Source organism: Zosterops lateralis, assembly GCF_965231275.1.
Source record: "Zosterops lateralis genome assembly, chromosome: 26".
In the NCBI taxonomy this organism is placed as follows: Eukaryota; Metazoa; Chordata; class Aves; order Passeriformes; family Zosteropidae; genus Zosterops; species Zosterops lateralis.
Genome location: NC_139786.1, coordinates 5,107,412 through 5,128,940, shown reverse-complemented (window position 1 = coordinate 5,128,940; position 21,529 = coordinate 5,107,412). Strand labels below are relative to the sequence as shown.

General features: G+C 55.2%; 2 protein-coding genes across 2 annotated transcripts; both read left to right on the top strand.

Annotated features, from left to right (window-relative positions):
- Positions 1-6,112: 6,112 nt before the first annotated feature.
- Positions 6,113-7,125, top strand: G0S2 (G0/G1 switch 2). The gene is made up of 2 exons (XM_083878672.1): positions 6,113-6,205; positions 6,539-7,125. Exon 2 carries the CDS (start codon positions 6,581-6,583, stop codon positions 6,890-6,892), a length of 312 nt encoding a protein of 103 aa, XP_083734798.1. The 5' UTR covers positions 6,113-6,205; positions 6,539-6,580; the 3' UTR covers positions 6,893-7,125.
- Positions 7,126-12,849: 5,724 nt separating this feature from the next.
- HSD11B1 (hydroxysteroid 11-beta dehydrogenase 1) lies at positions 12,850-21,472 on the top strand. Its single transcript, XM_083878296.1, has 12 exons — positions 12,850-12,957; positions 13,057-13,148; positions 13,800-13,930; positions 14,765-14,876; positions 15,477-15,662; positions 16,228-16,371; positions 16,723-16,901; positions 18,860-19,237; positions 19,422-19,533; positions 19,625-19,810; positions 20,313-20,456; positions 20,808-21,472. The coding sequence occupies exons 2-12, from the start codon at positions 13,061-13,063 to the stop codon at positions 21,026-21,028; spliced, it is 1,881 nt and encodes a 626-aa protein (XP_083734422.1). The 5' UTR covers positions 12,850-12,957; positions 13,057-13,060; the 3' UTR covers positions 21,029-21,472.
- Positions 21,473-21,529: the final 57 nt, after the last annotated feature.

The window sequence follows — 21,529 nt, the reverse complement described above, 5'->3', positions numbered from 1 at the left end:
TGGGCAGTGCCAGCTGTGGGCACTGGGACATGGGAGGGGACAGCTCTGCCCTGAGGGCTGTGCCCAGCACTGAGCTCAGGCCCTGCTCCACACACAGCCCAGTGCTGGGGCAGAGCAGGTGTCCCAAATCTGAATCAGAGTCACCAGGTTGGAAGAGACCTCCAGGATCATCAAGTCCAATCCAGTCCCAACACCTCAACTAAACCATGGCACCAGTGCCACATCCAGTCTGCTTTAAACACCTCCAGGGATGGTGACTCCACCACCTCCCTGGGCAGACCATCCCAGCACTTTATCACCCTTTCTGTAAAAAACTTTTTCCTGATATCCAGCCTGTATTTCCCTTAAGGCTGTGTTCTCTTGTTCTGTCAGTGCTGCCTGGAGAAAGAGACCAACCCCACCCGAGCACAGGCACCTTTCAGTTCCCTTCAACACCACTCGTACAGAAAAGCAAAGGCTCAGGATATTCCCTTAAACTGGATTTTCCTTTTTCCCCAGCTCCTTTCCCCACCCCAGGGAATTCCCTGTGTCCTGGCCCATAATGGGCCGGCACAGAATCCCCCAGTATCCCCCAGTATGCCCAGTATCCCTCGTGGAGCAGGAGGGGCTGGGCTGGACAGGCCCACAGGCATGCAGGGACACGGTGCAGAGCTGGCAGGGCACAGGCTGGCACTGTACCCACTTCCCACAGGGGCCTTGATAAAATTATCCTTGCAGTGTTATTTTTGTCACGTCCCCGTTTTCTAAATGGGAAAATATTCCATTGGGAAAACGTCCAGCCCCCCCACCCCCGGAGGGTTTTGGCTTTTCCAGGCAGTGGAATGGAAGGGTCTCTGCACCCCTGGTGCCAGCCAGCAACCCCCCCACAGCCTCCCCCTGCAACACCCAGCACAGAAATTTAAATTAATGGGGCATTCAGGAGCCACAGATTGTCCCTGTGTGTGACACGAAGGACATGAAGGACACACTGTTTGCTGCTCCTGGCTGCCAGCTCAGGCCTCCCCCAAATGCTGGAACTGGAACAAGGCCCTGGCTGTGCACAGGTTTGAGCTGCCCAGGTAAAACAGGGTCTGTTCCACCTTTGCTGCCCTCCCTGGCTGGGCTGAGGGCTGGGCACAGCCACAGAGCTCACACCGGTCACAGACACAGCCAGCAGTGCCCGACCCTTGTCCCCTCAGGGCCATGTGGGACATGAGGCAGCAGCTCTGGCCTGTTCTCATGCTGCTGCCAGGCCCACCGAAGGCAGGGCTGTGCCACATCCCAGCAGCTGGCACCCACAGGGTGCCCAGGGGTCTGTCTCAAGGTCCTTTCCACAAAACAGGACAGGATTGGGCACCAAGCAGCCCAGTCCCTGTGTGCCCTGTCCCAGTCCCTGTGCCTGTGTGCCCTGTCCCAGCCCATGTGTGCCCTGTCCCTGTGCCTGTGCCTGTACCTGTGTGCCCTGTCCCAGTCCCTGTGTGCCCTGTCCCTGTGTCTCTGTGCCCTGTCCCAGTCCCTGTGCCTGTGTCTGTGTGACCAGTCCAGGGCAGCAGACACTCCTCAGACACGCAGCAGAGCAGGTCACCACAGTGACCAGGTCACCACGGCCTGGCCACGTGGCCAGAGCTGTCCTCACCCTGTGTCCATCACAGCCTGGGGGAGGCTCCTCTGGGCCCAGCCCAGCAGGCACAGCCGGGCTAATGGAACCAAATCTGCATTATTTTATTCCTTTTCGATAGGACAGACCTTTAACGTGCCTTGCTGGGCTTTAGGGTTTCCTTTCCTTTTTCTCTCCTCATTCCCTCGAGCGTTTCAGGGCGACACCACCTCCAGCAGCTTGTGCCCGCATGGATCAGACGTCCTGAAAATTTCCTGGAGCTTCCTATGGGGCTGTTCTGGCAGGAGGGGCAGCTCCCTCTCCCTCCCAGCCCCTTCCAGGGCACTTCTCCTCCTCCCCGAGGCTCCGGCACGCTCCTGCAGCGTGGGCAGCGCCTGCCGTGCCCCTGGCCGGGCCAGGGCGGAGTGTGCCAGCCCCGGGACAGTGAAACCCGAGCTGAGCCACCCGGGGCCTGCCAGGGCCAGCAGCTCCTCGCTCCAGCTCCTCCCGCAGCCAGGACAACGCTCCCGCTGCTCCCGTCCCCAGAGCATCCCAAGGTTATCCCGGTGCAGAGCCAGCCCTGCCAGCAGCAGACCCGTGTTACAAGTGTATGTTATAAATTGGCTTTTATCAAGATGTGTGCTATATGATAAATAACTTTGTAGTGAGGATATAAGTGTTTATTTCTGCTATTGATAGAGAAAATGAAGCACAGTGGTAGTAGTTAATGTAGTAGTTACTTGAAGTGTCTGTTTAGTCAAGGTATCATCCAGTGAACATGTAAAGAAGACTCTGCTATTGATACAGGATGTTTAAACTGTCTGCTTGGCCAGAATAACATCCAGTAAACATAAAAAGCACACCCTGCTATTAATACACCAACTATCAGCATCTACCATTTTAAAAAAGTATAAACCGAGACCCAAGCTAAAAACACAACCAAAAAACACTCATGCTCTAAAAAGGCAAACCCAAGGAGGGACCATGCAAAACAGTTCCTGAAATATAAAAAAGTTTATTAAAAAATACAACTATTCAACAAAACTAATGCAATAAAAAAGTATTTAAAGAAGGCCTCTGAAATAACAAGTTGTACATCCGGCCGGCCGTATTTCCTTTTTACTTAATCTGTTTCCTAATTGTCTTTTTTATTATTATTATTATTAAACCTATTTCTTAAAATTTACCAGGAAAGTGAACTCTGTTTTTCATACCCGGCTTTGGAGAGGAACCCCAGGGCAGCAGCGGCTGCAGCTCAGCATCACCTACACTCTCCTGCAGGGCCACTCCAGGCAGATTTCTGTGAGCTGAGCAGCATCATCCCCTCCCTGCCACACATCCCAGCCTCCCCTCCCTGCAGGATTTGGGTTAAGCCGAGGCTGCTGACGTTGCTCTGGAAGTTGAGGCAGAGCTCTTCTCTCCCATGACGTTAAACTCGTGCAGCTCCCCCGGCCACAAAGCCTGCTTTAATCAAAGTTGCGATTAAACCCGACAACGGCCTCGTGCAGACTCTCCTAAATGAGATTTACAACAGCTAAAATTAGTCTAATTTAGTGTTAATCATTAATCGTCTTATCCACGGTTAATTCAATTTAAATGTCCACACAACGAGCTTGCGTAGACTTTGTTACTGAAATCTAAACCAAAATTGAATTAAATGTTGTTCAATTAGATCAACACAATCTGAGCGCTGCTATGAGGAGCGTTTGCCAGAGGTGATTATCAGCTGATTGGTTAATGCTCAAAATTACCCTGAGCTCTGTGTTATCCCAAAAGCTCCAGCTCTCGGTACTTTGGGAGTGCATGGACATCTCCATCAGTATTTAATGAACAAAAATATCCTTCCCAATGAACAAAAATATCCTTCCCAACGCTCAGGAAAACACTTGCTAACGTAAGGTTCAGCAGGCAACAAAAACCCTGCCTGAAAAAAAAACCTAAAACCAACCAAAAATCACTTTTTTAGGTGAAAAGTCACGATTCCAACAGTTCACAGTGACCTTTGTGTCGGGGGCCGGGGTGAGCAGGGCCAGGGCAGCCCCCCCCTGTCCCTGGGAGGGGTCAGCACCGTGACCCCCAAAGAGCCGGGGGAGGAGCCCTGACCTTGACCTTCCCCCGTCTGGCCGCTGTCTCCTCCAGCTGTCTTTTCTCCAATGGCCATTTTGTTGAGCGTTGCAGAAGAGGGACAAAAAAAAAAAGAAAAAAAAAAAGAAAAAAAAAAAAAAAACCACCCCACACAGCCCGAACAGCAGGAATCAGCTGGAACCTCGGCTGCCAAGTTGGCAGAGAAGATAAGGACCCTTTATTTAAAGTAAAAAAACCCCAGACGCTGAGGAGGGATAGACAAGTCTTTAGCAACTTTTACAGCCAGTCTTGCAATACAGTTTCCTAAGCAGACTCAAAACTTGAGGAAAAAAAAAAAAAAAAAAAAAAAAAAAAAAAAAGGCCAAGTTTTGAGCAGCAGCGTTTCCTTGGAGCGCGGGGCTGCCGCGGGGGCAGGGGCAGCTCCACCGCCCCGGGACGTGCGGGATGTGAGGGATGTGAGCAGCCAGGGCTGACTCAGTGCCCCACACACCCCCCCAGGCACAGCTCAGCGAGAAGGGGAAAACCCGACCTGCTCAAGGACCGTGTCCCTTTTTAGGGTGGCTCAGCAGTGCTCACAATCTCATGGGCAGGAAACGGAGCAATGTGTGAGGGATCAAAACCTGGGCAGGAGGAGGGAAGGAAGGGAGGAAGGGAGAGAGGACATTGTCACCTGCAGGGCTGCAGGGGCAGGAAGGGCAGACACAGCACCAGCCATTCCCATCCCCAGTTATTTATGTCACAGAGAGGTTCCCCCGGCGTGGGCTGAGGCAAACCCGGCCCAGGGGCATCACACACACCCCCCGTGCCACAGGGCCCGTGTTCATGGGCAGGGCTAAGGGAACCCCCTCCTTCCCTCCCTGCCTTGGGGACAAGCTCCCTTCACCTCCAGGTGCTCTGGGGGCTGCCTGCCCACCCCCTGGGCTGTGCCTCTCCGGGGATCCCACCTCCTTCACAGCATCCCTTGGAGGATCCCTCTGAGCTTCTCCTCCTTCCACAGGAACCAGCCTCTCCCTAAAACTACAACATCAGCTTGTATTGTGATTTCTACACTGGCAGAGCAATTCCCATCATCTCAGCCCCACGGATCAGCCAAAAAATCCATCCCAGAGTGCATCACCTGCTGTAAATCCCAACAACTTCTCATGGCTTTAGCAGCTCTCTGAGATGTGCATGGAATCCACAGGATTCCTGCGGCCAGAGCAATGTCTGGGCTCTGATGGGCCCTGCAGCCGCAGCAGATGATGGTGGCGATGATGATGGTGATGCAATCGTTCTTGCATCATCAGTAATGCCGGGGGTTATTGGTGCAACACTCCCTGGCTGCGGTCCAGGCAGGCAGAGCGACAGCCCTGCTTCTGCCCGGGATGGGAACAGCCCCGTCCTGCAGGTGCCACAGGGGGTGACACCCAGGGGTGACACCGAGGGGGTGACACCGAGGGGGTGACACTGAGGGGGTGACACCGAAGGAGTGACACCCAGGGGGTGACACCGAAGGGGTGACACGCAGGGGTGACACCGAGGGAGTGACACCGAGGGGGTGACAGAGATTCAGCATCAAGTGCAGGAAAAGGGAAGAGTGGGTTTTACGTTGATGTAACTTTCTCCAGCTTTGGAGTTTCCAAAAGTTCTCTCACTCCCAGGAGCTCGGGGGTTGCAGGATCACCTGCTAATGGTTCCCTTTGCCATGGGGCACCTGTAGGAACCTCCCACAAACACTTCACACTCGGCCGGGGTGACACCGGCCCGGTGCTTCCCCGGGGCATTTTCTCCCCCATTTCCTCACGAGAACGGGCACCAAGGCAGGGACACTTCGCTGAATTGGCCGCGCACGGCCCCAAGCCCTGGACCCAACCGCTGCCTTCTTTTAGGAACTATGGATACAGACCCTGTCCCTCCCTCCCAGACCATCAGCAAAGCTTCTATGAACATATTAAATATTGCAGAAGCTGCACAGCAAGGTAGACATCAGATCTCTAGTTCGGGGAGAATGGTTTCTAGTTGAAAGAACTTGTTTTTTTTTTTGGAGGGGGTAAAACCAGACTTTTTTTTTAAGAGAAAGGTGAGAAATGGAATGAGGGATGGGAAAACACAAGGAGAAATGGAAGGAAAAAGAAATAGAATGAGGAATGGAAGGAGGAGATAAAAAGAAAAAAAAAATATTTTTTTATTTTTTTACAAAGGTGGGGAGGAAAGGGTTCATTAAAAAAAAAAAAAAAAAAAAAAAAAAAAAAAAAGCGGGTTGGTTTTTTTTTTTTCCATCTGGCCGGATTAGGGGCAGGAGCTGCCAAGCGGCGCGGGGGGGGACAGGCTGGCCCGAGCTCCGGCCCCGCTCCCGGCCCGGCCCCCGCCCGCCCCGCCAGCGATAAAAGGCGGCGGCGCCGGCCCCGGGCAGCAGCTGCAGCGGAGCGGCCGCGACAGCGACAACAGCCCCGGCACAGCCCCGCAGCAACAGCGCAGCGCTCACCGCACAGCACAGCACAGCACCGCACAGCACAGCACAGCACAGCACAGCACAGCACAGCACAGCACAGCACAGCACCGCCGGTAAGGGCTGAGAGAGGATGGGATACCGTGGGGGATGCCCTGGATGGGGGATGCCCGGGGGTGGGGGATGCCGTGGGATGGGGACGCCTCTGGCCCCAAAAGCAGCGGTGTGCGCCCCTCAGCGCAGCCTGCTGAGGGTGCCTCTGTCCTGGGGAGGGTCTGCTCTGTGCTGGGGCACCGCGGGGACAACGTAGCTGCGTTTTCCTGAAGCAAACCTTCAGCAAAACTCTCCCATCCCCATTTAAAGCACAGCCGGGGGGCTCAGGGGGCCCGGAGCGCTCTGCCACCGCAGCAGCTGCATTTTAACTCACGTCCCTCTCTCTCCTCCTCCAGAACTGACACCTCAACTTTCTGCTGCTGCTGCAAAACGAAAAAATGGAAACCATGCATGAGCTGATCCCCTTCGCCAAAGAAATGCTGAGCCAGAAGCCCAACAGGAAGATGGTCAAGCTGTACATGCTGGGCAGCGTGCTGGCCTTCTTCGGGGTGGTCATCGGGCTGGTGGAGACCGTGTGCAGCCCCTTCAGCTCCGAGGGCAGGCTAGAGGACGAGGAGGAGGACAAGAACAAGCCGGCGGCGTCCCGGCAGCAGCGGGTGCCGCAGAAACGGGAGGATTTGGTGCTGGACAAGGGCAAGGAGCCGCCGGCGCTGCAGAGGGCTCTGGTGACCCGGCACCACGCGTCCTAAGGCCGGCCGAGCCCGCACAGACTCCGCCCGGCCCGGGGGTTCCAGCACGGAGAGAAGGCTCGGCTGAAGGAGACTCGCCACAGGGGAAGGGTTATATTTGCTGCTGTGCAGCAGTGGGGAAAAATACCTTTTGTTGGTATAAACCTGTGCACGACGCACAGCACGGTTTCTTATTTTTTCTTACGGACGCATTTTACAGCATTTTGCAAGATCAATAAATATTTTATATGGTACCGGCGCTCTCTTCTTGCTGCGTTTATTTTCAAAGGCCTCTGGTGCTGATTTTCACAGAGGTTTTGCTCACAGCCCTGGGTCATTTTGAGGGGCAGGGGTGGGGCAGGGGACAGTGGAGGAGGGGGCTGTCCCCTCCCCATAAAGCCCACTGGGGCTGCTCTGGGGTCTGTCTGTCTGTCCTTCTGGCAGCTGCTCGTTCCCAGCCGGGAGGAGGAGGTGGCACTTGTGTCACACGGGTGCCACATGCCCCGAGCTGGAGGTGTGGCCGTGCCTCAGGGGTTATCCGGGTTCAATGGCACAGATTTGTCCCTGCCATGGCCATGTGTGCACAGAGCTGGTTTAATATAAATCAACCCCCCCCACCATCTGGCAAACCTCCCAACAGGCTCCAGCTGCTGCACAGCTAAAAATCTGAAAAGCAAAACCAAAACCTTTCTGCCTTTGCTGGGATCTTTCACAAAGCCACCACAGACACCTGATTGTGCAGGGTAATATTGGCTCCAGTGTCACAGGGTGCCACAGATGGAAAAATCCGGGCATGGCACAGTCAGTCTGGAGGGTGTGGAAACTGTTCCAGGCTTCAGCCTCTACTCAGAGCACTGCCAGGATCATTAGAGGACTTTCACCTATTTAAAAATGTTCTGGGGCTTAGCAAGAATCTGTTGCATTTGGGACTGTGTCATGTCAGTCAAATAAAGTGTCCAGCCAGCCACAGCTGAGTGATCCTGGCCACACTTCAGAGGGGAGGGCAGGCAAAGAGGCCTTGCCAGTCCTGAGCAGGGCAGAAAATCCTCCTTTACCTGCTCAAAGACACCTGCAGGGCAGGAGGAGCAGCAGGACACAAACCTCGCACACCAACTGGGAGATGCACCAGCACTGTGCCACTCTCCAGCTAAAAACAAAACAATTGAGCCAAACACTTGATCATGGAGAATGAAAAACCCCTGCCAGACCTCAGTGCCCAGGGCACAGCTCCTCCCAGAGCTGCACAAGGTCAGATCAGGACCTGAAAATATCAGAATGTGGCTGAAGTTCGCGATTATGTATTTTCATAATACATAACCCACAATTCATTTTGTGGACAATGATTTCTGGTACCAAAACAAACAGTGGAGAAAGAATCCTACCCAGCATCTGCACAAAAAACTCTGCTCAAGCTTTACATCAACTTTAAAGTACCTTTTCCCCAATTAAAAGTGTACTTTAATCTAAATAGCCTTTGAGAATTGCTTCATTTAGTCTGTAACAAACCCTTTTGTCTCTGGCAAGTCTGAACAATCCCACTCCTCACTGATACCAGTGGAAGTTTCATGGGAAAACAGAAGAATTCAGGCCTGAGGGGAGCCATCATCTGAGGAGTGTCACTGTCCTGCCCATTCCAGCCTTTAAAGAGGTTTTATATTTTCAGCAGAGCCGCAGGGGCGGGGCAGGCTGGGCTGGGCTGGAATTCCCTGTGGCACACCTGGTGCACGGACAAAGCCGGGAGCTGTGTCCTGTGGCTGCATCAGGGATGGAGGCGCTCCCAGGTCTGGTGTGTCCTGCATCGGGCACCAGCCAGAGCCCGGCACTCACCCGGGTTAAACCGAGGTGAGAGTCACAGCCCCGGCCGGGGCAGCTGCTGATCACCCCTCAGTGCCCAGGTCAGCGCTCCTCTGCCTCTTCCAGGGGGAAAGGGGCACTGGGGAAGGGAGGAGAGGGAGCTCCTGAGCCCCGAGGTGAGCGGGGGGTCGCGGTGAGCCCCCCCAGGCCGGCCCCTCACCACCACTGCAGGTCTGCCTGCCCTGCTCTTCCCCTGCTCCAGCCCCGGGGTTATGAGCTTAAAGCAAAGAGGGTTGTGAACAGTCAAAATAGCTGCTGCTAAGACAGCTAACGGGATTAGACAGCTAAAGCACAGCCCTGCTCGGGCAGCCACCCTGGGGACGGGCCCTGCAGAGGACGGGCTGTGCCCTGCAGCCTGCGATGGTCACCAGACACGGCTCACCCTGCCGGGCCAGCCTGGGGTCAGCCCTGCCTGCTGCCCTTCCCCAGGGGATTGCAGGGACTCCAGGCAGCGCTGCCTCTCTGCACAGGGGGCAATTACACCAGTATTAATCACTGATTTTACCACAAGGACCGCAAAAAGTCTCGTTTAAAGCACACAATAAATTCAGGGTGCACAAGGCTGGGGTGACCCGTTGGGCACCACTCCAGCAGTGACCAGGGACAGACCAGCCCAATGCAGCAGAGAGAAAGGCTGCAGCAAGACTTGCTCATCTTTAAACCCCAGCAGAAGCTGCAGCACAGGCTGTTTGCAGGCCACCACAGCTGCATCCCAGCACAAGTGCAGCACAGGCTGTTTGCAGGCCACCACAGCTGCATCCCAGCACAATCAAGTGCAACACAGGCACAGCAAACAGCACACAGCATCCCCACAGCCCAGAGCACACAGCACCATCCCCTCAGCCCCCGGGCAAATTGCAAAGACAACACTGAATTGTAAACACTGAGACAGAGCAGAGAGAAAGCAGGTGGGATAATGCACACAGGAACCAGGGAGCACTGGGGAGAGCAGATGGAGCATTTAAGGGTAAGTTAAACCCAGATCCTGAGGGACAAATTCTTGGGAAGAGCCACAGGTTAGCCCAGGGCTGAGTTACATTGCTGGGTTCACATGAGGTTGATTTCTGTTGTTCTCAGACTTGTCTGAATCTGGTTTATTCCAACCTGTAAGCGTGACACTTTCCTGGTACATTAAATCCTCAGGAAAAATGCAGCTGGCACAAAATCTGGTGAGTCTTTGTCTGTGCCCATCTTTCCAAAGATCTGATTTCAGCCTGGAGCTGAAGTCATCCAGCCCCTCATCCCAGGGAGCAGCAGCCCTCCCCTCACAGCTCAGCCACTTCAAAGGCAGGAGCTGGATGTCTTCAGAGAGTCCTCACTTGCTATTTGCAGTGTGGACACAGGATATTCCAGGGGCTGTCAGGCTAAATTTAGGGGTGCAGATAAGAATATCAGCCTCAGCTCCAAGGGCACTGGGAACATGGACAGCAGCCAAGGCTCAGAGCAGCCACAGTTCCAACAATGAAATTTCAAGGCAGCAATTCCCAATTTGGTCACAGATGGAAAAAACAAAAATTCAGGGCTTGGAAATGACTTAAACATTTCAAGATTTTCTCTAACCCAGCAGCATGTAGAAATGTGATGTCAAACCAAACCAAACCCATCCCACAATCCTCTCATCTCCCTCGGGACTGGCAGTGCATTTCCAGTGGGGACAGCAATGGGGTTCTGCAGGATGTGCAAGCAGAGAAGTAGAACTGAGGGCAGCCCTTTATATCTGTCTGTAAAGAAAGGAATTAGAGCTGTGTTCATGGCAAAGGGCACTGGGACAGCTGGGGAGGAAAAATAATATTTTAATGTCTATAAGATTAAAAAAATCAAGAGGGGAAGGGGGGAAAAAAAAGGAAAATCCTCTGCATTTGACCAAGATTTGAAAATTATTTCAAAAAGCCAAATATTACTCAAAAAACGGGGGGAAAAAAAAGCGGTATCCAAATTCCTGCCAAGTGTTTTTTGAGTGCTGGAGCTGCCTGCACAGACCTGCCCGAGCCTCAGCCGTGCCCGGGAACGCTCCCAGCAGGGGCTCCCCGAGCTCCCCTCTCCCGGTTTGTTGTCAGAACAAGTTTCCAAGTTCCCTTCCCACATTCGTTTCCTCCCGGCAGCGCCGAGTGGAGAAACCCCCGCGAGAAGAGAAGAGAAGAGAAGAGAAGAGAAGAGAAGAGAAGAGAAGAGAAGAGAAGAGAAGAGAAGAGAAGAGAAGAGAAGAGAAGAGAAGAGAAGAGAAGAGAAGAGAAGAGAAGAGAAGAGAAGAGAAGAGAAGAGAAGAGAAGAGAAGAGAAGAGAAGAGTGGGAGCATCCCTGGGAAAGCACAGCTCAGACACGGCAGGGAAATCACCCAGGGCCACCCCAGCCAGGGGTTTCAGGAGCAGCCGGGCTCAGAAAACCCTTCCCGGGCAGCCCTTTCCTGCCCCCCTCTCCCCGCCCCCGGGAAAAAGTCAAAAACAAGTTCTTACGTTGCATGCAGGAAAACAAAGCCAGAAAAAGCCGCGAGTGGGAGTGAGGAGCAGCAGCACCCTGGCAGGGATGGGAGCAAACCCTGTGGGCAGCACAGAGGGGCCAGATCCCACCACAACCCCATCCCTGCTGCCTTCCACACACCAAACAGCCCTGAAAACGCTTCTACAGCAAAACCGCACTCTGTTGTGACCAAAATATTCCATATTTCAGTCCTCGATTATCAGCTGCTTTGCAAAACCCCAACCCAACCCCAAAATTCTCATCAGCACCAGCAAGGCAGGCCAGGGTTGGCCCTGGGACCCCTCAGTGCCTCCATCCCCACGTCCCCTGGTGCCACCACGGGGCAAAGAGCACAATCCCTTTCCTGCCACACGTGCAGATGGTGCACAAAGGTCGCTGGTTATTGCTTTACTAATGCCACATAAACTAAAATATCCTGAAAAGAGCCTCTCTCCCTGCCGGCCGCAGACAAGATCCCAGCCGAGATATGGTCAATTACTTCATTTTCTTTCCTTTTCCATAGCCAAGGAACAAAATGGTTGTCCTACAATCACAACCCCAGTTCCAAGCAAAGGGAGGCAGGAAAAGCAGAGTGGCTGCACTGGTGTTATCTGACCAAGTGTGGGCTGAGTGCTCCTTATCAGAGGGAAAGTTGAGACTGGAGTGGAAAGGCAGAAAAGGAAAAAGACACCCACAAAGCAGTAGCAAGGCCAGGGAGCAACACTGCCCTACCAGGCACACCATGTATTTTAAAGATATAATATGAGGGGGGAAAAACATTAAGCAATTCTGTCTGGTTCTGCTAGAGAGACACAAGCAGAGTGCTGTGCCCACAGAAATCAGAGCTCAGGGGAGCTGCTGCCCTGCAGATGAGGCTCCTGTCCTGCAAACACAGATTTGTCCCAGCAGAGAAGGCTGAGGCTCCGGCAGGGCAGATCCAGGAGCTCCCACAGCATTTCCCCGTCACTGGTACTGTGGGATGGAGATCCCAGGGCCACACCAAAGCTGGGATGTGTTTTATCCCTATGGCACAAGATCTACAGCACTGAATTTGCTGCTGCCAAGGCTCAGGGAGCTACAGGATGTTCTGTGGGTTTTCCTCAAGATCATATTTATCTAAAAGTCAGAACAAAGCTCTTGCAAAGCCCAAAGGAGGAACCACAGCAGCAGGGCCACTGATTTCTCTGCAGAAAACACATCCAGTGTCTCCCTGCAAAGCTCCCTGTGCTCCTTGGGGCTGAGGTGGCTGTGCCCCACAGATGGGTCCAGCTCAGCCCCTGCTCCCCTCATCTGCTCACAGACAAGACAAAAGAGATTAAAAACTCAGCCCTGCCTCAGCAGAGCAGTCCTGGGGCTGTTTGGGGTGCAGTGTGCTGCTGAGCCGCTGCTGCCAGCAGCACCCCAGGGGCAGGAGCTGCTTTGGGGCACAGAGCAGCCGTGGCCTGGGGAGCACAGGACCAGCTGTGGGTATCCCCACATCCCATCAGGGCCTGCAGGAATAAAGGACAATGTTTAACCACCTGCACTGGGCTCCCTCTGATGTTCTCCAAGTGAAACTTGATGCTGCTCAGCAAAGACACACCTCTTCCAGGGTGTTGTGCAAAATTCTGCATTTTAACGTAGGACAGGAAATATGAAAAGAGGTGGGCAGAACCCAAACAGCCCCGCTGGCCAGGCCGAGCAGCAGGGAGCAAACCAAAGGCTTTGCTTGGCTTATCCATCCACCCACCCGTGATTTTCCACGGCTTTGGAAGCTGCAGCTCCTCCGCTGACAGGTTTTTAAAGGGTCACATTGCTGCTTCCCTGAGGAGCAGCTCTGCAGAGGGTTCTTTGTTCCTTCCTTCTCTCTCATGCTGTATTTCCTGACTCCACAGTGGGATGGGTCGGTTGCAAAAGATTCTCATTCCCCTTCTGGGATTGGTTTTGGCCTTCTGGTTCTATTCTGCGAGGGACACTTTCAAACCGGGTAAGTATCCAAAGTGAATCTGTCTTTAAGGAAAAAAAAACTACAAAAAAGCCACATTTGGGTGTTTTGTGTAGAAACTGGACAGGGCTCGGACCAAGCCACGGCCGAGCCTTTGTGTGGTGGCGGATGCTGGAAAGTTGCTTTAACAAAGATTTGAAACCAAACTGAACAAGGACTGTGCAGGAAAACCTCCCGAGGGAGCAGGTGAAGCAGGGGGCAAGAGGCAGAGGGCACCGAGTGCTGCATTTTCCTGAGTGCAGGAAAAGAGTTTATAAATGAGGCTTGTAAGTGGTAGAGTTTAAGTCTGGAGCAGGCACTCAGTGGATTGTTTTTATTACAGAATAGTCGGGGCGTTGATAAATTGTGCCCTGGCTTGTGGAAAAAGCTGCTGGAAGAGTCCAGCACTGTCCCTGTGTCACTGCATTCTGCAGCAGCTCCACAGCTTTTTCCATGAGAAAAAGCTTTTTCTCCCTCACCAGGGAGAGCCCTGCTGGTGCCGGATGCTTTGCACTCTCAGTCTCCTTTACCTTCTAATTAACTGCTGGTTCTGAAGGGCAATCAGTGATTTTTTTTTTTTTTTTTTTAGTTTAGTTTTAAGGGGGTTTTGCTAATAACATTTGGCTAACTGAAATGGCTGTGCCTCCATTGCAGAGATGCTGAGGGGGAAGCGGGTGATCGTGACGGGAGCCAGCACGGGCATCGGGGAGCAGATTGCCTATCACCTGGCACGGATGGGATCCCACATCCTCATCACGGCACGGACAGAGGCCAGGCTGCAGAACGTAAATGGCTACCGGGGCACTCTCGTGTTCATGGCAGGGCTCACACAGACACGGGGAGGGGATTCCTGTCACAGCCACGGGAACATCCACAGCAGCACAGGTCCCAGTCGGGAACAGTGACACTCACAGTGACAGTCACAGGTCCCAGGTGGACACAGGGACACTCACAGGTCCCAGCCAGGTACAGGGACACTCACAGTGACAGTCACAGGTTCCAGCCAGACACAGGGACACTCACACTGACAGTCACAGGTCCCAGCCAGACACAGGGACACTCACAGGTCCTAGCTGGGCACAGGGACACTCACAGGTCCCAGCCGGGCACAGGGACACTCGCAGGTCCCAGCCAGGTACAGGGACACTCACAGTGACAGTCACAGGTCCCAGCCGGACACAGGGACACTCACAGGTCCCAGCTGGGCACAGTGACAGTCCCATGTCCCAGCCAGGCATGGCCACAGCACCCTGTGTGCTCTGCACAGGCACAGCAATCCTCTCCTGCAGACACAGCACCCCACACTCCACGCTCTGAGCTGAACACACATCCCCACACACCCTCATTCCACGGCAGTGCCGGGCAGGCTCCTGCTCCCCTGCACACGTGCAATTCCAGCCCAGCAGAAGGAGCCAGACTGCCCCGGGTAACGCGCTCACATCACACAAGGCATCATTTTCCAGGCTCCCTTTGAAGCTCACAAGGCTCCAAACACACTCCCACAACTGCAAACCGCCAGTTTAAGGTGGGGACACATCACAGGGAGCTCAGACAGCCACTATCACAGCACAGGGGGCTGCGGGGGCAGGGAGGGGGCTGCTGACTGTGCTGCCGTGCAGGTGGTGCGGCGGTGCCTGGAGCTGGGAGCGGCCTCGGCGCGGTTTGTCAGCGGCACCATGGAGGACACAGCCTTCGCCCAGCACGTGGTGAGGGAGGCCCAGACCTCCCTGGGTACGTCTGCATCCTGCTCTGCACGGTGCCAGAATCTCGGCCTGGCCCTCTCTTTGCCATGTGGGAAAAAAAGTGGGAGAGATGGGGCGAGACGGGAAAAATTGTCCCCTAACTCTGCCCTCTGCAGCCCTGCTCCTCTGCCTGCAGTGCTGCCTCTCAAACTGAACTGCGCTCTCGATTTCAGCTCTGTGGCCTCCTGACATCCTGTTGCAGTGTCACAGCCCTGAATTTCATCAGCCCAGTGCCAGGGTCTGACAGACCCAGCAGCCCTGGCCATTGTGGCCATGGGTCACGGCTCAGAAATGCACCAGTCCAGCTCCATGTGGAGCACTCCCTCTCCCTCCCCAGCCCACAGACAATTCAGGGGTGATCTCCCTTGGGATGTGGTATTTGCGTTTTGAACTAAAAAAAATATATCACAACAAAATATTTACTGGCAGCCACCATCCAGGCTGTATCCCTGCTCCAGAGATAACAGGCCACAGCTCTGACCCAAAAACCTGATTTCCTTGGATTACACTTCTTCTGCTCCTAGAAATGTTTTTCTGGTTGCAGCCCTCTCCCCCTCCCCAGCACTAATGCCCATTTTTCTGCTTGCAGGAGGTCTTGACATGCTGATTCTTAACCACGTCGGTGCATCCTACTTTGGCTTTTTTGATGGGGATGTTGAGCACGTCCGAAAGCTGCTGGAAATCAACTTCCTCAGCTACGTGGCCATGACCACGTCAGCCCTGCCCATGCTGAAGGAGAGCGAGGGCAGCATCGTGGTGGTCTCATCCATGGCAGGTGAGTGGGCAGTGGCACCAGCCTGGTGACAGGGGACTCACCAAAAGGCACCGGGGCTGATTGGCAGCACACAGAGACACCAGGCATCCCACAGGAGCCATAACAACTTAACACTAAAACCCCACCAAAACCAGCACCAACACCCAAATCCAGATGGGTTTGGGGTTCTCTTGATGGAATTTGTTTCCTGCTCAATCCAATCCCCCCGTTTTGTTTTTTTGACCAGCACTGCAATTAAACCCCATGGCTGCTGTGTTGGTCAGTGCTCTGGTGATCAGCTCAGTGGCCAGGGACAAGAGTTTCAACTTTGCTCCATCTCTCCCCTCTGAGGGTTTCGTGGTTCCTGTGGGTTGCCCATGCCCTGAGCAGAGATGTGAGCCATGGCTTTGGCCTTAAGAGCTGGGACCCAACAAGATCATTTGTAAGGCTGCTGTTCAGGTGCCAGGATGACACTCCACTGACTGTAAACTCCCTTTGGGTAAAAGACTGTCTCTGATGAAGGGCAAAAGAGAGGCTGAGGCAGAGCAGCCTCGTGTGCTAACACAGAACTTCACTCTGTGTCCAGGTAAAGTCGGGTTTCCCTTTACCGTCCCCTACTCTGCGACTAAGTTTGCCCTGGATGGATTTTTCAGCTCCCTGAGGCAGGAATTCGCCATTCAGAACATTAACGTTTCCATCACGCTCTGCATCCTCGGCTTCATCGACACCGGTAAGAGCAGCGCTGTTCTGTACCTGCCCGGGGCTGGGTGTCCCCATCCGGCTCCTCCTCCTGCCCCTGGCCCTCTGCCCCCACCCAGCCGCAGTGTCCCCGGGGGACGCCCCCTCCCCGCCACCAAAACCAGCCTCGAGAGTCACTGATTTCCCCATGGCGCACAAAGCCGGGCCCGGCACACGGGCCGGCACAGCCCAGCACCCGCTCGGGTGCCCGCTCTGCCCTCATCCCCCGGGGCGCCCCTCGGGGTCCTCGATGCCCCCTGATCCCCTGGGGATCCCCGATCCCCCCTAACCCCCCGGGGTCCCCTCGCCCCGCGGTGTCCCCCGGCGCTGACCCGGCCCGCAGAGCGCGCAGTGCGCGCCGCCGCGGAGGTGCTGCGGGAGCGGCCGGCGCCGCGGGACGAGTGCGCGCTGGAGATCCTCAAGGGCGCGGCGCTGCGCCGGAGGGAGCTCTACTACCGCTACAGCTCCACGCGGCTGCCGCTGCTGCTGCGGGACTGCGCCGCCGAGCTCCTCGATTACCTGGTGCGGAGCCGCTACCGCCTGCCCGCGCCCCCCGGAGCCCCCCGCCCGCCGCACTGAGCCCCGGCCACCGAGAGGGTCCCCGGCCACAGGGATGTCCCGCCCGGCATCGCCGCCGCCTCCCGGGGATGCGCTGGCGGCACCCGCAGGGACAGAGCGGGGAGCGCAGCGGCCGCGGAACGCTGGTTATTAAGCTAATTGTTAAATAAAGTGTATTAACTGGACATCTCTGCGTGTGCTCGGCAGGGTTTTATCGCCTTTCTCAGCTGTCCATGGGCACAGCTCCGCTGGACACTGCCAGGGATCCAGGGGCAGCCAGAGCTGCTCTGGGCACTCCGTGCCAGGGCCTCCCCACCCTCACAGGGAACAATTCCCTTCCTAATTTCACTTCTCCTTACTCCAAGATCGCCTACACAAACCAGCACACACAGAGTGGGCTCTGCCCTTTAAACTTTCAGAAAATCACTCTCAAAGCCGTTTGGCCAGCAGACACTGAGCAGCATCACACAACTGGGAAAGCTGAAGCTCTTTCCTGTTCATTCTCTTGTGTCTTTTGCTGTCGTTTGCAACCCACGGATTCCTCAACACAGATTTTTTTTAGGGGTAAGAGCCACCCAACAAACTGCCAGTATTATCCCCATGGTGATATCCCAGAGGATAAACCATCATCAGTAATGGCTGGGAAATTGAACCTTTGCCAGCCCTGCTCTCTCCAGATATTGCTCTGAAGCTGCACCACAGAAAGAGTGCTGATCAGTAAATCCCTGTGGCAGCCAGCGAGGAAGGGAAAGGTTCATCCTGGTTTAGATGTGGAGTGGGGAGAGAGGGATGTCCACTCATCCCACAGCTCTCTGCTCTGAAGGGACACTGCTGTCCCAGCCCCCAAACCACCCACCTGTTACCCCTGCCCTTAGAGAGGTAACAAGTTGTGACGTGGTGTGGACCCTCCCAGAGGACAGCAGGCAGCAGCAGGTCAAACATGGAAGGCTCTTTATTATCTGACTCCAAAAGCTTATATACATTTTGTACAGAGGGCCCAGATTGGCCCAAGGAGGTCACAACCTCCTGACTCCATTGGTCAATATGACCATTAGTTAAGTTCTCTCTCAGAGAACAACTATGCAAAACATACTGATAAATTTCAAGAATACAATACTGTTTACATGAAGCAGCGTGAGAACGGTGCTGCAAAGGTTCAAACACTTGAAAGCAAGAAAATCAGGGGCGACACCCACCCACCGCTCTGTGGAGCTGGAAGTGTTCAGTGCCTTCCCTTCAAAAAGCACTCCTGACAGTCCTGGCAGGCCAAGGGTGCAAAGGCACAGCCTAAAGTCCAAAGCCACACGCTTCATTAGGTTAATGTTTGCTAAATCACCGGCAGGGCAAAGAAAAGGTCCAACAGATACCAGCAAACTTGTGTGAGATAAGAACCAGCTCAAAACTTCCCGGCCCCATTTGCAACCTCCAGCCACCTTCACCTCTGCAAAGGGATGGGATTGCTCCTGAAGATATTCATCCCTTTGTTGGGAGCAGCACTGGCCTTTTATTTTTATTCAACACCCGAGAACTTCAATGAAGGTAAGTCCTGGGGGAAAGAGGCTTTGCAAGCACAGCAAGGCTGCTGCCAGGAGGGCAGAGTGTGCACAGGAACCTGGAATGGCCTGGCAGAGTCAGAGCAGGAGGGCCGGGAGGGCAGAGAGCCCCTGGGCAAGGGGTCAGAGCACAGGGAAAACTCCTGGACAGCTGGGACACAGTGTCTGACCTCTGTAAATGACTTATTCAGGAAATAAACCATTTTCCCACTTTAGACATCCAATCCTTTTAAACACCCAGACCTTTTTGGTCAGCTCTCACTGTCTCTGGGCAGGGTGGGTGCACAGTTCAAGCCTCACATGTGCTTCCCACCAAACTGGGACCAGGGATCAGACTCCAGCAGGGACTGAAAAGGCTGGGAGGGATAGAGAGGGGCCACAGGGACAGAGAGGGGCTGCAGGGACAGAGAGGAGCTGCAGGGACAGAGAGGAGCTGCAGGGACAGAGAGGGGCCGCAGGGACAGAGAGGGGCCCCAGGGACAGAGAGGGGCCCCAGGGACAGAGAGGGGCCACAGGGACAGAGAGGAGCTGCAGGGACAGAGAGGGGCCTCAGTGCCCAGGTGCAGAGGGGCAGGCAGGGCTGTGCCAGCCCTGAGCTCTGCACCCTCCTGTGCAGAGATGCTGCGGGGGAAGCGGGTGATCGTGACGGGAGCCAGCAGCGGCATCGGGGAGCAGATGGCCTATCACCTGGCACGGATGGAGGCCCACCTGCTGCTCACTGCACGGACAGAGGCCAAGCTGCAGAAGGTAAATGGCGAGCAGGGCACGCTGGGCTGGATGTGGATATTCACCTCGGCCTGGGCACACCTGGTGCCCTCCAGATCCACCCCCGGGCCTCCTCAGCATGAACCCTGTGTGGCCCAGGGCAGGAACAGCCTGGGGTGGGGGGTCCATGCAGGGCAGACCCCCCAACCCCGCTCTGTCCCCCCAGGTCGTGGAGAAATGCCTGGAGCTGGGCGCTGCCTCCGCCCGCTACATCAGCGGCTCCATGGACAGCCCCAGCTTGCCCGAGGAGGTGGTCAGGGAGGCTGGGAACACCTGGGGTAGGTGCTGTGCCCCTCCCCGCCCCACAGCACAGCCCGGCCTGCAGGAGCCGCCTGCTTCCAGGCGATGGCGAACCTGCTCTGCCCCCAGGTGGCCTGGACATGCTCATCCTGAACCACATCGGCCAGAGCAGCTTCACCTACTTCAACGGGGACGTGGAGCACGTCCGGAAACTCATGGAGACCAACTTTGTCAGCTACGTGGCCCTGGCCACGGCTGCCCTGCCCATGCTGAAGGAGAGCGAGGGCAGCATCGTGGTGGTGTCATCCGTAGCAGGTGAGCTCAGAGGGGCCCTGCCCACAGCCCCTCCTCTGCCTGCCAGGGATCCCTGCCCAGGCTCTTCTCCAAAAGGCAGAGTAAGGGCCACAAGCAGAGAGCTGGGACTCAGCGTCAGCACATGATTTAGATCGTTGGTGCACAATTCAAACCCTCTGGGCAATTTATATTTTGTCCTGTCAGTCTCTTGGCACCCTCTGATCACCCTCACAGGCTGCAGTGCAGGTGATTTCACAGGCATGGCCATGGATTGAACACACATTTGCAACATGTGGGCACCTCTGCAGGGATACAGGAGCAGTGTCAGCTGCACTGGAAGGCACAAAGTGCCCTGTGTCACATTTTAAACATTCCTCCGTGTGTTTATTTCCCTCAAGCATCCATAACAGCTTATTCCAACACCCTAAATCCCAACACTGTAGCTACTGGCAGGGCAGGGCAGGAGGAAGGGAGAGCTGTGCCTGCCCAGCACCTGCACCCCAGCATTGTGTCTCTGCTCCAGGTAGAATTGCTGGGCCTTTCACTGCTCCCTATTCCGCAACCAAGTTCGCCTTAGAAGGATTTTTCAGCTCCCTGAGGCAGGAATTCATCATAGACAAGGTCAACGTTTCCATCACACTCTGCATCCTGGGCTACATCAACACAGGTAAGCTCAGCCCACTGCAGGTACAGCCCGGCTGAGCCCAGCACCCACCCCTGGCCCTGCCCTGCCCCTGCAGTGTCTGTGCACCTGTGGAAGAAGCAGGACTCCAACTCTGAGAAAGGTGTGGCCTGAGGCCTCTGCCACCATACAGTGAACTCAGGGGAGGTCCTGTGGCCACTCGAGAGGGAGAAAGGAAAGGGAAGGATTGTTATAATTGTTATTTTCACAGTTCTAAGCCTCGTTAAGCAGCTCTGATCCCCAGAGTGTGTCGGTTTGAGGATGCCCCAGACACCCTGAGCGAGCTGATGGTGCCTGTGGCCGTGTCCCCACCCGACACATCCCTGTCCCCTCCAGAGAGCGCCGTGAGCGCCGTGTCCCACGTCATCCCGGACACGCCGGCCCCCAAGGAGGAGTGTGCCCTGGAGATCATCCGGGCGGGAGCGCTGCGCCGGCGGGAGGTGCTGTACCCGGCCCGGCCCGTGGGCACCATGCTCCTCCTCCGCAGCATCGCCCCCGAGCTCCTCGACTCCCTCATCCGCGGCAGCTACCGCCTGGAAAACGTCCGGAGAACGTAATTCCTGAGCTGTGCCGGGACACCTGGGGCCAAGCAGGGCGGATCTGGGGTTAACCCAGCTGCTTGGGTGACCCTTTCCACACCACCGGGGCATCCCTGTGCTGACAGCCTGGGCCAGGAGTGTGACAGCTCCAGGAGTGTGTAACGCAGCACAAAAATGTCCTTTTTAGTCATGGACTCTGGTAAAGGGATTTTTCCAACTGGGAGGCGCTTCAGAGAAGTCCTGCAGCAGCGTCTGCTGCCAGTGTCCTGCTCAGCAGCAGGATTCCTGCTCAACCTGCAGAAACTGTTCCCTCTGGAAAGGCACCGAGGCAGCTGAGCTGAGCCTGGGCCCAGAAACAGGGTTTGGGCCAAGCAGGACAAACCACCCAAAGCCACCAGAGAGTCTCTGAATCTGGGGATTGGCTGTCACACCTCCCTTCCACACCGGTCTTTGTAAAAATAAATCCAGTGTTACTTTGAGATCTCTGCTCTTCCGGGTGTTCCTTCTCCACGTGCACAA